At 42.5% G+C, this 16943-nt stretch overlaps 1 protein-coding gene across 1 annotated transcript; it reads right to left on the minus strand.

The window, feature by feature from the left end:
* Positions 1–1322: 1322 nt before the first annotated feature.
* On the minus strand, positions 1323–12407 carry LOC146665504 (excitatory amino acid transporter 1-like). The gene is made up of 10 exons (XM_085411159.1): positions 12180–12407; positions 10771–10913; positions 10558–10695; positions 9464–9668; positions 9340–9382; positions 7370–7650; positions 7031–7264; positions 5472–5666; positions 5266–5400; positions 1323–2143 (listed from the first exon to the last, which is right to left on the minus strand). Exons 2-10 carry the CDS (start codon positions 10907–10909, stop codon positions 1933–1935), a joined length of 1581 nt encoding a protein of 526 aa, XP_085267285.1. The 5' UTR covers positions 10910–10913; positions 12180–12407; the 3' UTR covers positions 1323–1932.
* Between the last annotated feature and the right edge of the window lie 4536 nt (positions 12408–16943).

Consider the following 16943-nt stretch of genomic DNA (forward strand, 5'->3'; position numbering starts at 1 on the left):
CCCTGTCGGCGCCAGCTGCGGTTGCAAGGCTGGAGCCGATCAAAAAAACACCCTGATGACGACTGTGTTTAGACTGTTCCCCCCATTCCATGCAAGGCCACCTGGGTTGGGTGGAAGACTGTTCATCCCCCCTCCCTTTCCAAACGCCTTCCACGCTTATTCCTTTCCGATGCTGACGGTGGATCAAGGAGACCAGCGCACGCAGGCCCGGATGTACTGTCTAAATCGACTGTCTCACCCTTTACCCACCCCTGTTGCTTCTCATGTGTTTCTTTGGTGTATTTTTTTCATGTGTTATGTGCAGAGGTGTTTTTTTCTGTTCTCAAACTGATCTCCCTGTTGGAGCTCAGTCTGGGGGGAGTTATTTTTTCTCCTTATCTTTCCTCATGTGGTGCATTTTCCATTGTTATACCTCTCTGACCTGTCTTCCCCATGTGATTTTTTGTGTAATGTATGTATGGTCGGAGGGTAAGATGGCGCCGCCATTGCATGCAATAGGTCGGCAACCTTATGAAATTAGGAAATTTACCCTTGTGGGACTAATAAAGGTATATCAAATCAAATTACGAGACTCGAGCCGGTGACTGAAGGACTGCAGACTTATCTTCTGAAATATGGACGGAGCTTTAATCCAGGAGTTTAATCAGATCCTGCATCCTCTCTGATGGCCAGCAGGGGGAAACAGGAAGTTTATTTTGAAAGTGACCAATCAGAGTCAGAGAGCAGCAGGAACGAGGAGAGGGTTTATATACTTCCTCAGGCCAAATTTTTTAAATATTTATTCATACAGTGCTTTATTCTAATGATAATGAGAGTCGGTGTAACGAGGGCCACACAACACACCCAGCAGCAGTTAAGAAGCATTTAGCAGAAAGCCAAAAATATGCCACAGATGAAGGTTTGTGAGATGTTTTTATAGTTGTTATAGCTGCCGGCTGCTCGTCCTGATTAGTTACGAGCTTCCTCATGATCGTCAGTTTGTGTCTCCGGTTTGCAAATTGTTCCAAAACCCTCAATGTGCATGACACACTTCATTTGACACGCATGCAAACAAAGCAGCCTTTGTATTTCATACCACACAGATTTTATTATTTCATGTTCCATATTTCAGATGAAAGGACACAGACAGGAAGTGATTTGCTCTGTTTATTTCACTGAAGTCAGAATAAACAAAACACCAATTTACAGCTTTATGATGAAATCATTAACGTTAACACGTTTATGTTTCATGTCTAACGTACATTAGCACTTTATAAAAACCTCAGTGAGTCTTGCTGACTCACACACAGAGTGCAAAGGTTTAGGTGTGTGCATGAGGCGGTATCACTAAGCTATAAAATAATAATAATAATCACAATATCAGTATGCTAAAGTCAGGAAGATAAAGCAACTCTTTTAGGATTTTAAATTAGGTCAAAATCACCGACTATATGTAAAAGATTGGAACTTCATTCTTGGTAACAACCAACAGGGAGCAACTCTTGTTTCACAGATGTATGTATTGATATGCCCCTCCTCCTCCCTTCACCTTTGACCTCAGTGAATGGTTTATTACCGAGTCGTGTTTAATAAATCGTGAGATTAATGAAGGTCTAGAGTCAAACTAGTGATGACTGTTTCTATCTTTTTATACAGTCTGTGACTGAAACCACAGAGTGTGATTATATTTTTCAGTTTAACAGATGAGCTTTGTCCCCACTTCCTTTTATTGGGGGTCCTTTTATATGGCCGACGCCCAGCCTGTAATTAGAGCAGCAAACACAAGTCGGACACTAGCTAACTATGTGACACACTGATGGATGATGTGGTTTTGGCCTCTGGGATGGACCAGTAAAGGAATGTTAACAAAGCCACGATGTGAAGTCATGACAGTAGATCCGGTCCCCGCTCTGGGAGTCGGGAACCCTACATGCGCACCTGCCGACCTCAGAGCTACATGTTGGATTCGCTGTGGCCGCGTTTGTCATTCTCGAAGTCGCTGTCCTGGGAGATGAGTTTGTAAGGTTTCTTTCTCTCCTTCTCCTCCAGCACTGAGTTTCCCATCTCCACATCTTTGCTGCGGAGCTCGTGTCGGGACAGGAACTCGACAATGCCAGCGCCAATCGAGTCGCCCAGGACATTGGTGGTAGTGCGCAGACGATCCCTATAAGAAACCAGAGGTCAGAGGGCAAAGACACACAAAGGGCGAGCACGTGTGCTTTCAGACTGTCCATTCAAAGGAAGAAATCTTTAAAAGATCCACAGAAACACCTTCATTAATCTCCTGATTTATAAAACAATAATTGTGTTCTGGAAGCCTGCTGAAAGCAGAATAAACAGTTTTTATTCTGTGGAAATGGATGCTGCAGAGGTTGTTCCTGTTCGGAAACACTAAGCTTTCTGGAACTTTGTGGATTTAATCTTTATCACAGGTCTACAGTCTGTGAATGAGCTTTCAGAGCGGAGCACGTGAAAGGATTGGCCTACTTTCAAACGTCCTGCACACCTCTCTGAACTTTCTGCTTCCTGCAGGCTTCCATACGCTCTCATTACACAGACGTATGAGTGTCTGAAGCTGCAAACAGCAAAACACGGAGAACACCAGTTGGTCTGAGAGCCAGCTGGTTTTCTGGTTAGGGTATAAAAACAGCAACCACAGACCAAAAAGCTGAACATAGCAGCTGAACAAATCTTAGAAATATGGTATCTAACCAGATTCTTACTCTGGATGGCATTACCTTGGCCTCCAGTAACACTGTGAGGAACCTTGGAGTCATTTTTGACCAGGACATGTCCTTCAATACACGTATTAAACAAATATGTAGACCTGTTTTCTTCCATTTGTGCAATATCTCTAAAATTAGGAATATCCTGTCTCAGAGTGATGCTGAAAAAGTACTTAATGCATTTATCGCATTTATTACTTCTAGGCTGGACTACTGTAATTCGTTATTCGCTCTTCCCTGAAAAGCCTTCAGCTAATCCAAAATGCTGCAGCAAGAGTCCTGACAGGGACTAGAAAGAGAGAGCAGATTTCTCCTGTATTGGCTTCACTTAATTAGCTCCCTGTAAAATCTGGAATTTAAAATCCTGCTCCTCACATACAAGGTCTTAAATAATCAGGCCCCATCTTATCTTAATGACCTTGTAGTACCATATCACCCTATTAGAGCACTTCGCTCTTGCACTGCAGGCTTTCTTGTTGTTCCTAGAGTATTTAAAAGTAGAATGGGAGGGAGAGCCTTCAGTTTTCAGGCCCCTCTTCTGTGGAACCAGCTTCTAGTTTGGATTCAGGAGACAGACACTATCTCTACTTTTAAGATTAGGCTTAAAACTTTCACCAGGCTGCTGGGGGATTTCCATGATGCACTGAGTGTTTCTTCTTTACGCATCAAATGTTAATAGACCTTTCTGCATTTAATCATACTTGTTTTTACTCTCTGGCTCTCTTCCACAGCATGTCCTTGTCCTGTCTTCCTCCCCTCACCCCAAACGGTGGTGGCAGATTGCCGCCCCTCCCTGAGCCTGGTTCTGCTGGAAGTTAAAACTTTTCCTTCCCAGTGTCACCAAAGTGCTTGCTCATAGGGGGTCATATGATTGTTGGAGTTTTCTCTGTTTTCTTTGTATTATTGTAAAATATTATACTACTACTAATAATGCAATATAAAGTGCCTTGAGGCAACTGTTGTGATTTGGTGCTGTAAAAGTTGAATTAAATTGAATTGAATAGATGGTTGGATGGACAGATGAATGGATGGGCGATAGATATTCGGACTTTGTGGCATAAACCAGGATAACTGAGCAGAGTTGGCATATCAGGCTCTTCACTTCCTTCTGTTCCAGGTGGAAAGTCCTCCTGAAGCATCCTAGTTAGAGCAGAGTTTTTTCTTATTACCCCAGTTAGCTGAGTAATTTCAGGGAAGGGTATTCTAATTGAAACGATTAATTTGGGAAACCTAATTATGTTTCTATGTTAAAACTCACTGCAAAAATATTTAATACAAAAGGGAAGATGTGGAGCGAGACTCATGGGAGCGGGAAAAATGTGTCACTAGGTGGTTGTAGACATGGAGCTGTATTTGACCTTTAAATGAGAGATAATTCATGTACGGGTACTTTACACAACAGCGTTTATACTTGATAAGACTCCTTTCACATTAGCACTGAAAAAGAGTGGTTTCAAAAGCGAAGGTTCTGGAAAGCTACTGATTACAGAGTGGTGAAATAATGTTATTGTTAAGGTAACATCAACACTAACCTCCCTGTGGATCCAATCATCCAGGTACTCAAATCCCACAAAGCTGATCTTGTTCATTAAACAGTTTGTTAAACAGTAGCTTTATTGAATGTATGTGTATGCAATGTTTTCTAATGTCGTCTACTGTAAGGATGTCTAACTCACATTACTTGATGGATCACTTTGATTTTAAATGGATCACACCAGTGAAACTCGCCTTTCTGTCAGTGTAAGGAGGTTTACCTGCGCGTTTAATGCCTGAAATATTTTAGTATAAGAAAAAGAAGTGTAAGTTTAACAGGATGTCTCAGTTTTTCTGCTTTTCTGCATGATAAATAAAAGTGGCCGTAGAAAATTAAAGAAATATGCCACAATGCAGCTTAAATTGTAAGAACTAAATGGGTAAAACAACAGAGAAGGTTCTGCTAGCTGATTGCCCAGAGTGAGCTGTAGTGATCAAATACAACATTTTTCGTAGTTTCTTTCTTTCTGTCTTTAGTACCATCATAAACACCTTGAGGCAACTGCTGTGATTTTGCATGATATGAATACAATTGAATTGAATATAAATTTGAAATTTCTATCGTAGATGGTGAAAAACAAGATGTTTTCTGATAATGTTTATCTCTTACTTAGATACTTTGGTGTAGTATGAATGGCCATATCAGTAGGAAAGGCTGTGAAACTTGTAAAACATATGAAAATACTGTTAAAAGTCCAAAATCTATGCTTTCCTTCACATTTTCCAAAGCCATCCAGTGGCCTTGTGTTTAAAGGCCTTGGTCTTGGCGAAGCATGTGTAATGGTCCGAGTACAGAGCCCCGTGAAACACCAAGACTCTCTGTTCAAACTGGAATCTGTGGGATAAATCGGAGTCTAACCAGCACAGCGGAGGTCCTTTAAGCACTAAAACAGTGAAGCCACCGGCGATGAAGACAAACACAACAAAGTGCTGATGAAGATCAGCACTTGTGAAGGTCTTGTTGCCTACATTTACATGATGAGTGAGCTGGTCTACCAACAGTGATTACCAACAAGAAGGTACTTACAGGAACCAATCAACTGCAATGATGAGAGTGATGTCATCAGTGGGAAGTCCGACGGAGGTCAGCACAATCACCATGGTAACCAGACCTGCCTGAGGGATGCCGGCAGCACCAATGCTGGCTGCAGTTGCTGTGATACTTTTAGAAGGAGAAAGAGACATAAATCCACAGAGTTTGAGTATGAAGACGCCTGTTAGGACTTTAGTTACCTGATGGTGATAATCTGTCCAAAGTTCATCTCCATGTTGTTGACCTGAGCAATGAAGATGGCTGCCAATGCTTCATACAGTGCGGTTCCGTCCATGTTGATGGTGGCGCCCACGGGCAGCACAAAGCGAGTGATCCTCTTATCGATTCTGTTGTTTTCTTCCAGACATTTAAAGGTGACTGGCAGTGTGGCCGAGCTGCATGATAGCAGAGAGGAGGAGGATTTTAAAGCATCCAGAGAAACAGAGAAAAGTGTTTCAGACACACTATTATAGTGCTCAGCACCGAGAGCGGGTTCATTTTTTACGCCTCATTTACAGACATCTCTAGTTGAAACAATAAATGTGGTAAAAATAACGGAACATGTCAACAAGAAGAACAAGATCGTGTTTTAGAAAGAGGTTTTCACAGAACAATAACCAGCTCATATATCTACGACAACAGCTGCAACTACGTACTGCTCCTGGAACTAAACCATTTACTGCAACTACAGCAGCAAAACAACTGCTGACATTACCCAAACCACTGCAACTGAACAGCAACAACACACCCTACAGCATGTAGCATGTCAACTAAACTGAAAACTGCAACCAACCACCTACAACCAGTTAACCAACTATTCAACTAAACCACCTCTGAACAATGACGGCCATACTGAGATAAGTTGCTTTGGATATGCTACTGTCAGCTGCTGTTAGCTTCTGTTAACTGCTTTTAGCTGCTGTTAGTGAAACAGATTTTGCAGTAGATTTAAACTTATTGCACGCTGAGCACATTAGAAGGAAAGTGTCATTTTTAGTACATCTGATCCTAACATTAGCTAGCATGATGTTAGAAGCAGCTGTTTTTGTTTAGCTGACTCATTTTCAGCTGTCTGGAGATGGAAGGATCATATATCTAATAACCACATCCACAAAAACGGGAGATGTCCTTCCACAGCTTCCACAAACCAGTGCCCGCTCCTACGTAACAGATGAATCTTAAGTTTATGAGAACAGATCACTTTGTCAGAAAATCTAATTACGGACTAATCAGTGCATATTTATGAGTATAGTATACTTTTTTTGTAAGTAACCTCAAACATGAACAAACCTTGACAAAGTTAAAGCCTGAAAACTAAATGGTGAGATGGAAGACATTTATTTGGATCTTTGAGGGCCCTCAGATATGAATTAATGTGTGATTGACAGAAATTATTTAAGATGAGTTTCACCCAAACGATCCAGTTTACATGTACCTGAAGTCCATATAAACTGGACCATCTTAGTTGTAGTTTTTTAAGTTTCAGCCACATTTGGCTCACTCATTAGACAACGAAACCAACCAACGCAACTTACATCAACCATTACATCTACAGCTACAACTACAGCTGTTTACAACAATGACTGCAACTAGAATGCACCAGTTAAGGTCAAATATTTCTGTCTTTTGAGTAACTTGGCTCATCTTCTCTGGCAAAAGTATATTTAATGAACAAAAAGAAAATTGGTGTGTTTTGGTGTTTCTGTCAATAGAAAACACCAAAACTTCCATTTGTTGAAGTTTGGTAGAAGTTGCTCACCTGGAGGAGGTCCCCAGAGCCGTTACCAAAGCTTGCAGGAGCCCTGCGATGAAGATGAAGGGGTTCTGGCGAGTAATGACAAAATAAAGAGTGGGCAGAATAAGAACAGCATGGATCATCAAGCCGATGATGACCGTGATGGTATACATGCCCAGCTGGCCACCCATCTGGGTCAGATCGTCCATCTCCACAATCTTTCCTGCAATCAGGAACAAGATGCCAATGGGGGCATACCTGAGAAGAAGTGAAGAGTGGTGCGTTACTGCAGATAACTTTCATGGTGGACAGGGAACTGCTTTTTATTCAAAACATTTCCCAGTGAAATCTCAGATGTTTTACCACATAATGATGGCGACCAGGCGCATGATGGCTTCGTTCAGGCTGTCAAAAAAATCCCGCAGGAGCTGGCCCTGCTCTTTCATGTTGCCAATGATTAGACCAAAGCACATGGAGAAGACCACCAGCCCGAGAGCATTGACCCCGTTCACTTGACCTGGCACCGGGATAACTTCCTCTCTTGTGATCTCCATGGTCTCCTGGGTGCCGTTGGTTGAGTTAAAGAGGGTGTCATTCACAGTCACCGTCACATGAACTGTTCGTTTTCCATATTTGGTTTTGAACTGGAGAATGGGAGAATTAAAGGAATAAGGTTAGACGAGCGGAACAGTTCAGCACGCAACAAATCAGAGAGTTTAGATGTAAATGGCTTAAAAGTGTTTATATTGTTTTAAAAATAGGCGCAGTAATATTACTCTGACGTTGTCTCGTCCACCATCATTTAGTAACCAAAAACGATGCATTTTATTTCTTCTTTGCGAATATTTGATCAATATTTATTGAGAAACCATTTGAACTGATTGCTATTCTCTGTCTAAACAGCATCAACATCAGCCTGTCTACAGCTCAGACTTAGCCATCAAATCATGACCGTTTTTTCCAGGAGACCAGGAGATAACGTTATTCAGGAAGTATTACTAGAAGAGAAAAAAAAATCAGTAAGATTTATAATTTCTATTCAAAGTCCTTCTTCACCATCACAAGTAAACCCTCTGGGGTTTGAGTTTGGTTAATGTGCACCCGTGTTTAGAGAGTTTTAATTTTTAGAGGGAAAAATCTGCCCCTAACTGCTTTTTTATCTCATATCAGGATTAAAAATGGACTCCAGTTTGAGTGTCCCTGTTAAGCATTAATTTCTCATCAGGTTCCTCTTCCGAGTGAGTGTGGTTTGGTTCTGATCTACTGATAATCAAGACCAGCTCTTATACAAAAACCTCTCCACCGTCAACATCTGCACAACTTTTATTTAGAAACTTTTTGCAACCAGAAGTTGTCTCTCTCTGTAAAATCAATGAATCTCGGAGTCTCTCACTGATGGATCATTAAAACATGATTGTACACGCGTGTCTTCAACCCCGCTGCTTCAGCAGCAGCAAAACATGCCAGGTTACAAAAATCGAGGGGTGCACGACCTGCAGAAACAACAGTAAACCAGCAGCTTCATCAGTGGATATGAGGCCACTTTTGTCGTACGGCGCCATTAGCCAGTGTGAGAGTGGTGAAGAAGAGCAAGAAGAGTTCTTTAACTTTTCTCATGAATGTAAATGTCAATTATTTAAATGAAACTTTTTAAACAAAGCTAAGTGTTTTTTGGACTGCTGGTAAAGTCATCTTCAGTGCTTTCACTTAAAAGTGTACGTCACTTTAATGTTCAGGCTGGATCTGACTGCAGTGCATACCAGCTCAGCCTGATGGCACGGTCAGGGAGGCTGTATAAAGTGAGACATTCATGTGAATGGACCTGAAATCACAGCACAGCCATCGTCTCACTTCTGTGTCTGCTGATTTTGTCAGATGAAGCTCTGAGTTTGACATGTTTGGAGCTGTTCTGTTGTCTCCTGGAAACCAGTGAGAGGTAAACTTCTGCACCTCAGCATCTCTATGTGAATGAGAGGGTGAAGAAGAGGTGAGAGGTGAAAAGGAGCGAGCTGTGGGTTCATTTCGGGTTCATGCTGAAAGATTCTTGGAGCTGTAATCGTTCAGTGAGCTGGAGTTGGCAGGAAGGAAAATTTCAGACCCAGTGAGAGCTTCAGGGTGACATCAGGTTAAAAAGACTAGTAGCATGTCAAGTTTCATCAGTGCTTAAAGACTGAGCTTTGTTCAGCTGAAATTTCCAAGCACTCTGTACACACCAACATGTAGTTGGAATAAACGATCTATGATCCAGCTGGAGAGATTAACATGCCAACATTTCTGTTCCAGTGATAACAGCTGCAGGAGCTAGTTTACCAGGTATAAAAGATAAAGCTCACCTGTTGCGTGCAGGCTTGGACCAAGTTTGGTGGGAACATATTTCTGAAATGAGAAAACAGGTCATTCTGAGACAGCGTGGACTAACTTCAGTTAAAACTGTGACTGCATCACTGTTGTAGCTACCTGATCAGGTCCAGGAAGGCATCGGCAGGACTGACTTGCTCGATGGTCTGCTGCTTCCCAAACTCATCTTTAGAGCCTTTTCCCGGGTGGATGATGAGCACGATGATGATACCGATGAACACTGCGATAATGGTTGTGGTCATGTAGTAAATCACGGCTCTCATGCCCATCTTTCCTGAGGCTTTGCTGTCCAAAGCTGCCATTCCTGATGGAAAGAGGGCGGGATATGTTTGATCATTAACACAGTTTTTCCAGATCATAGTAGGAATGTTATGAATTAATCGTCTAACAACATATGAGTTTAATGGATGAACATTTGATGGTTTAAAAAACAAATCCTGTCAGAGAAAAACAGGTATTCAGTGAGAGAGGAGAGGGATGACTTATTTTAGTATTAATGGTTAATGGTAATGACTGACTTAGAATTCAGCTACATATTCCAACCCTGGAGGTCGATGCTTGGTTACAGCAGAAAAAAAAGTTCAATTTTGCCTCTTTTGTTAGTGAATCAGTGGGAACCTCTTCATCACCAGACCGGGCTGAAGGCTGACTCTCAGTGAGTATTAGTTTGTAGGGACGACCTCCCTCTGAACCACCTCCATCAGCTCAGCTGGGACACTGCTGATCTTTTCATGGTGTGAAAATTACTACATTTTGTGTCTGTCAGGTTATTACAGCCCAGCATGTACAGTGATTATGTTGTGAAGTCACACAGTAATGCACACCATCCATCAGTGCTTACCTGTAATGTAAAGAGATTTTCACAATCCTCAAAGATTTCTTGAGGTGAAAATGCTAGGAAAATGATTTTAACATAACCCAAACCCCACCTAACCCAGAGGGAGCTTAGTAAAACCAACAAAGCGTTTAGGCCTAATTTAGAGGTAACAGCCAAAGTCCTGACGGTTTGCTGATGATGTTAAGAGGTTTTAAGGAAACAGCTTAATAACAAATCATACCGAGGTTAAAGGTGAACGTAGCTGATGACACTTTACAGCAGTTGTCGCCATCACAGTTACAAACCACTTTTCTGACTGGTTGGTCACCATTTCTTTTCCAAACTTGAAGGATGACCACTGAGCTGTGCACTGTACCTGTTATTAGACTGGAGATCAGCAAAGGCAGGACCAACATCTGCAGCATCCTCATCAGCAGCTCTCCAGGGAAGGAGAAGTACTTCACTTCTCGATAGGTCATTTTGTAGGGGCGCAGCGCGAATCCGAGAACGATTCCTGCAGTCAGAGCACGTTCCTATTAACAACTACAAAACTGAAGAGATGTCTCTGTTTTGCAGCAGGTGTACATACCTACAATAACTGCTCCAACTGTGAAGAGCACAAAGGAGTTCTTCTTCAGGAAGGCCTGGACGTCCTCTTTAGAGATCTCCTCCACTTTTCTCTTGGCCTTCATGGTGCGAATGTGAATGCTTTCCCTGATGCGCTGCATCCTGCTGAAAATATGAAAAATGGAAGCATGATGTCACTAGGTTCGTGAACCTAGATGGTTTCAGAACTCACCAGCACTGAAGCACTGGCTCATTACTGAGGCTTCCGTCAAGGATCCACCTTCTTATGTTTTCACCAGGCCTGGATCAACTCCTCAGCCCATACGCTGCTGTGGGTGCCAGTGGTTGTCGAATTTCCTTCACAACTCGTTTCCATGCATTGCGATTGTTGGCGATTGTCCTGGTCTCGTCGAGATTTATTCTGCGATCTCCGATGTCATCTTTGAGCTGTTTTAGCCATGTTTTCTTCTGTGCCGTTCGTTGGATTCTCCACTGTGTTGGTCGTTTTACGCCAGAGGAGTTGGGTACTTGGGTTTGTTTAATATCCAGCCCATTGTATAGAATTATTTCCCTACTTCGAAACAACTAAATATCTTTTAACATAAAAAAATGCAAGGTCCCAATTAATGTGTGAGATTTCATCTGAGAGGTAACATGATCTAATTTCTAAAACTGTGCCTGTGCCACAGCATGTGGCTGAAACACAAACTGCCCCAACCTGAGACGGGACACCTATGACCTGATAGGTGCTGAGAGGGGAACCCTGTCACATCAAAAGCCTCAATTATACGTCTGTGATCTTGCTTGGGTACGAGTGACGTAAATGTTGTCATCTGATCGTGAGTGTGAGGGTCTGTGTGTACTTCCCACTTTGGGACCACAAACTCATCTTTGGAGAATTTACAGTACAATTCATCCCAGGCAATGGACATCAAACATCAGATAAGCGGCACTGAGACTCCAGCTGCCATGTCCGCAGAGTAATCAAGGCAATATTCATCACTGATGATAATCTGAATCCCTAACTGTTCTCCCAAGGCTTCAAAATCAGATGACAGAAAACATAATAACTCTATCAGACATAAAAGACATATTTTTCCTAGACCCAAGTACTTTTTTGCTCCAAAGTTAGGGTGACTTAGCCCTCTGAAGTATTTCTATTACCATTCTGTATTTCATTATCTCTTTCCTCTCTGAGGTCTAAGTTATCGTCAGTAATGACCATCCCCAACCCTAACCCCGGGAGATAATAATGCATCTCGTTTTTAATTACATTTTTGGCAATTAGAGAGCAAACAAATTAATTATTCCAGCTGAAATTGAAAAAGTTTACCATCGCATGAGGAAAGGTTAAGGTAGGGTTACCATCTATGATGGCTTAGATTCAGGCGTTTTAATCCAAATCAGAGATAGATGCTGCTCTTCACCTACCTGTTGGGTGTGGCGTTGGCCCTTCAGACGCTGAGGTTGACCCGGCAGGGAGAGAAAGCAGCAGAGGGACAGAGAGTCTGAGCGATGAAGCTCCTCGGTGTGGGAACCAGAACTCGACTGCAACCAGAAAAGACAGGAGGGGGCATCCAGAGGAGGGGGGCGGGTGAGATAATGATCCTCCCATAATAACACTGTTAGCCCTGTGACACACTTTCAGGTAAAGCCCAGGTGGATGAAAAAGTTTCTGAGAAACATCACAGGATTGTTTCACTGACACATTATCTGCCTTTGAAAGTTCCAGCTCTTCCTCACCTCCAAACGCTCTTCCTCACCTCTTCTGCACTCCTCTCCTTCTTCAGCTTGAAGTGTGACTTTGATGCTCGGTTAGCATCCACATATTTATGTGAAAGGATGCCAATCAAACAATAAGCCGCACCTCCCTCGGGACGTGGTATAGTTTGAGGTTACTCCTTGGAGTAAACGACGCACCACAATTAGCTGAACAAACTGAAGCTGAGATGAAGAGCGACCTGACTGTATGGAAACATGTTCCTGCGGGGGGATGAGTATAATTAGTGAAGAATACCCCTGAAATCAGGTCGCCTAGCCTCCTACAAACACTGTTCCCCGGTCACTGTGGCAGCAGTGAATGAAGCAGGAACATCGGCCTGTGACAGCTTTACTACACTCGCTACTATTTTTAATACTGCCCTTCGATACCTAAAAACAGGCTGAGCTCAAAGCAGGATCTGACCGACAGAAACAACAGCATCAGCTGATCATCTCAGAGAACCCGCTCTGATCTCTGACACGATGAGGTTGTTAGTGAAGCTGGAGGCGAAGCTTCGGACTGCAGGCTGGGTTTACTTTATGCTGCTCTTGTTTCTCAGACCGAAACTTCTTCATTAAAGCCAGAAACGGTAACATCTTGTGAAAATTGGTTTCATTTTTAGATCGCTGTCAGAAACTCTTCATCCAGTTGTAATGAAACTGGAGTCGTATGGATCCCACAATGTGTGACCTTTGACCTCTACTCTGGCCATGGAACTCACACTAAATATCTTTTTTGAGGTTTGACACACACACACACACACACACACACACACACACACACACACACCATACTGACAGTTAACCCCGCCTCCCTTCATTGCTGTGATTGGCTGCCCAGTATGCCACCCTGCCCTTAGACTTGGTGTTTCTCAGCTTACGTCACTTCTTCTCGTGCTTTTTAAATGTGTGCAGTAACAAAACGTTGTGCTGTGTTTCTTGTTAGATAAATGTTTTCAGCAGGAAGTGAGTTAAACACCTGAGGATGATGATGTTAGAGTGGGGGGTTGGACACGTTTACCCTTTGATGGTGCTCGGACCTGTGCAGAGGACAGATGAGGCTGCAGGATGTTTCCTTGATACCGAGCTTCATGCTTCATATCATATACTGTGATGAAGATGAGGAGTTCTGTATTCAGCAGGAGCTTCGTCCCTGAACATGATCCTGACCCCGGGTTCACCTGCATCGCTCACACTGCATCAGACAGGAAGCGCTTACACACAGAGCAGCTGCTGCTGTGAGTGAGGCTCAGGTAGAGCGGCTTCATAAGAACCTTTTACTCCTCCTCCTCTTCATCCCTGCCCTGAATGAGAACATCAGACTGTGTACAACACAAGAACAAAGCTTCAGACAGCAGACAGTTCACTCTGACCTCTGACCTTGCTCTCTGTTTCCTGGGAACAGAGTGAGAAAAGAGTGAGCAAAGCCTGAAAATTCACACACCCGAGTTTTTGTTGAACCTCCTGACAAATGAAATATAAACCTTGCACCTGTTTCACATCTATGGGCATTTTTGTACCTTTTTAAAAACTTTCCAGAAAAACTTATTTCAGTTTTTCTGAAAAAGAAATCACACTGCTGATGCGGAAGTCTCCATAACTCCCCCAAACTCTCCAAAGCTCCCATATAAAATATAAATCTCCTGGTGTTCAGGGCCACGCTCAGGTGAGGGGCTGCTCTCAAGTGCTGCCGTTTTTATGGCAGCAGGTTTTCCGTGGGGGGAGTTGATGAAGCATGATGGGTGCAGATGGTTATCAGCACCTTTGACCTCCGTGCTGATGAAGTCAGCAGAGCCGTGCAGGTTCACTGGTTCCTCTGGTCAAGCGTGCCTCCATCTAAACGTGGGAGCTGATAAGACACGTCGATTTTTCCACACCACCCACAAAACGCTGATGAGACAAAGAGCGAGTTTAACTAGATCCAAAAAAGAGAAGCCGAGCACTTCAGACGAACAAGACGAGGAGCAGAGACCTCTGATCACCTGTCCGTGGTTTCTGCTTTTATGGATAATCAAATAATGAAATGAAGGTCTTTGTTTTCACTGGTTCTCACTTTAAAGACATGTTTCATGATTGCTGTGTATAGGTTTTTTTTCCCTTGTGCTTTTCTCGTCTTTAACAAAAGTTTAATTATTGATTACTGAGTGAAACACATCTGACTCTCATTATGATGCATCAATTATCAACCAAGTTAAAATGGTTTCATGAGTTTTTAGATGAGATTCTGACATTTCTGTGGATGGCACACATACCTATATTTAAATAACAGATCTGGCAATACATCACGTTAAACCAGATGTTCTCCCTCTCGCCCTGGTACCGGGGGCATTGGGATTCAAACAATTAAAATGCATTGATACGCTTTTAAGCAGAAAACAGTAAACTTATTTTAAGACAATCATGCAGAAGCTCTCAATGTGGTGGGCCACATTTGGCCTGCAGCCTTCAGTTTGAGACGTGCTGTCAGGTAAGGACCTATAATAACACAGAGAAACCAAGAGCAAGAGCTTGGCGACAGCGGGAAGGAAAAACTCCTTTCAAGCAAGAAGAAACCTCCAGCAGAACCAGGTTCACGAGGGACGGCGACTGGCTGCTGGTGAAAACAATAACATGATTGATTTTATACACAAAACCTGATTAAATATAATTTCCTCATCAACAGCACATTGCTTATTGAAATCTGATTAGATTATCAACAGATCACCATAAAGATACACAAACTTGGGCCCACTTGCTACATTTGCCAAACCTGTCAGGAACCTTGGTGTAACTCTTGACTCAGCTCTGACTAAATCTCTGGTCTGCTCCTGTTTTTATCACCTGAGAAACATTGCTAAGCTGAGTCCATTGTATCAGGCTCAGAATTAGAAATTGTCATTCATGCATTTGTTTCATCTCGTCTGGATTATTGTAATTCTTTGTTTACTTGTTTATGTAAAGCCTCTTTGGAGCATCTGTAAGTTGTTCAGAACGCTGCTGCAAAGCTTCTGACCAAGTCCTCCAAGTACTTCCATGTCACACCCCTACTGATCCAGCTGCACTGGCTCCCTATTAAATTCAGAATCCACTTTAAGGTTTTGACCTTGACTTTCAGGGCTCTGCATGGACAAAAACCAACATATATCAGTGAACTTTTACATCCATACATTCCCAGCAGGTCCCTGAGGTCATGTGATCAGGGCTTGCTGGTTGTCCAACACATGAGGCTGAAAACAAAAGGCGACAAAGCTTTTGGAACTGTGGCCCCCAGACTGTGAAACTCTCTCCCTTTGAGCCTGAGATCTGTGGACTCAGTGGTCGCTTTTAAAAAACAGCTAAAAACTCATCTTTTTAAACTTGCTTTTGGTTGATTTTTATTTTTATGTTTTAGCTTCTGTGAAGCACTTTGTGGTTTTTATCTTGAAAGGTGCTATATAAATTAAATTTTACTTTTTTATTTACTTTACAGCAATCACACACACACAAAGCACGGATCCCATGTACAGGACATGCCGATCCGATACGGAAACTGGACATCTCACAGATTCCCAAAGTCCAGATTCCATCGCTCTTCAATCAAAATTCACTGAACCAGCAGCAAAAGTAGATCAAAACTACACTACAGGTCAACACCCCCCCCCACCCCCACCCCTCAAGAAAGCCTAATTTTTACCATTCAGTACTAAAGCAATTTCAAGTTTCACAAATTATGCCAAAATGCAAAACGCTCAGCTGTGTCTAATAAAACCTCTGTCATCATTAATAATAAGTTACCAGTAAAAATCTGTTTAAATAACATAAAGGTTAATAAGTGTCAGGTGAATGATGTCTTTTTTTTAAAATAAAGTGCTCATAAATGTTTTCATGTTGTTTTAAACTGAAGGAGAAAACAGAAAGTAGGCTAAGCTTCAGCATCAGGACGACCAGGACGGGACCACCAGACTCCATTCAAAAATCTGCGAAATGTACCTGGACAGACCTGTGAGCAAGTACTAAGTACTTTTACTTTACTCCAGTTCTCGATCCTAGTTTGTGTGTGTCGGTGTGTAAGTGCGTGCTTGTTTGTTTTCTCTCACAGGAAATCTGGAAACGTGACTGGAATTAAACACATCCACTTCCCACGGTAAAGATAACACATCACAGTCACGTCACAGCAGCAGCATAGCGAAACCTTCCGCTTTAATTCCACCGTTAGTGTTAGAGTGAGCGAGGCTGACCTCGTGAATGTGACCTTATCCCGAGTTGATAGGAGACATTAGGCTCGTTTATCCTGATGCTTTTATTCTGATGCGTCACACGTGAGAACGTGTTGACATGTAAACACAGGTGAACCTCCGGATGTTGATCTTCGGTGTTTAGATTCAGGGTTCAGGACTACCACAGGCACAGGCTGTCGCTGACCTGCCGGGAGTCCGTCTGAGTCTCCAATATTGAAATAATATTTATTTAATATTT

This window comes from Rhamphochromis longiceps, linkage group LG7 (genome assembly GCF_057381845.1).
Source record: "Rhamphochromis longiceps isolate RC_006_pf linkage group LG7, R_longiceps_female_GT1.1, whole genome shotgun sequence".
Lineage (NCBI taxonomy): Eukaryota > Metazoa > Chordata > Actinopteri > Cichliformes > Cichlidae > Rhamphochromis > Rhamphochromis longiceps.

What these genes read in the sequence shown, in the direction of transcription:
- LOC146665504 (XM_085411159.1), bottom strand. Translation starts at nt 10,909, where the DNA reads ATGCAGCGCATCAGGGAAAGCATTCACATTCGCACCATGAAGGCCAAG. An exon ending in CTGGTCGCCATCATTATGTG is followed by an intron (nt 7,265 to 7,369) that starts GTAAAACATCTG and finishes ACTTCTTCTCAG; the next exon opens with GTATGCCCCCATTGGCATCT. An exon ending in GGACAGATTATCACCATCAG is followed by an intron (nt 5,401 to 5,471) that starts GTAACTAAAGTC and finishes TCCTTCTAAAAG; the next exon opens with TATCACAGCAACTGCAGCCA.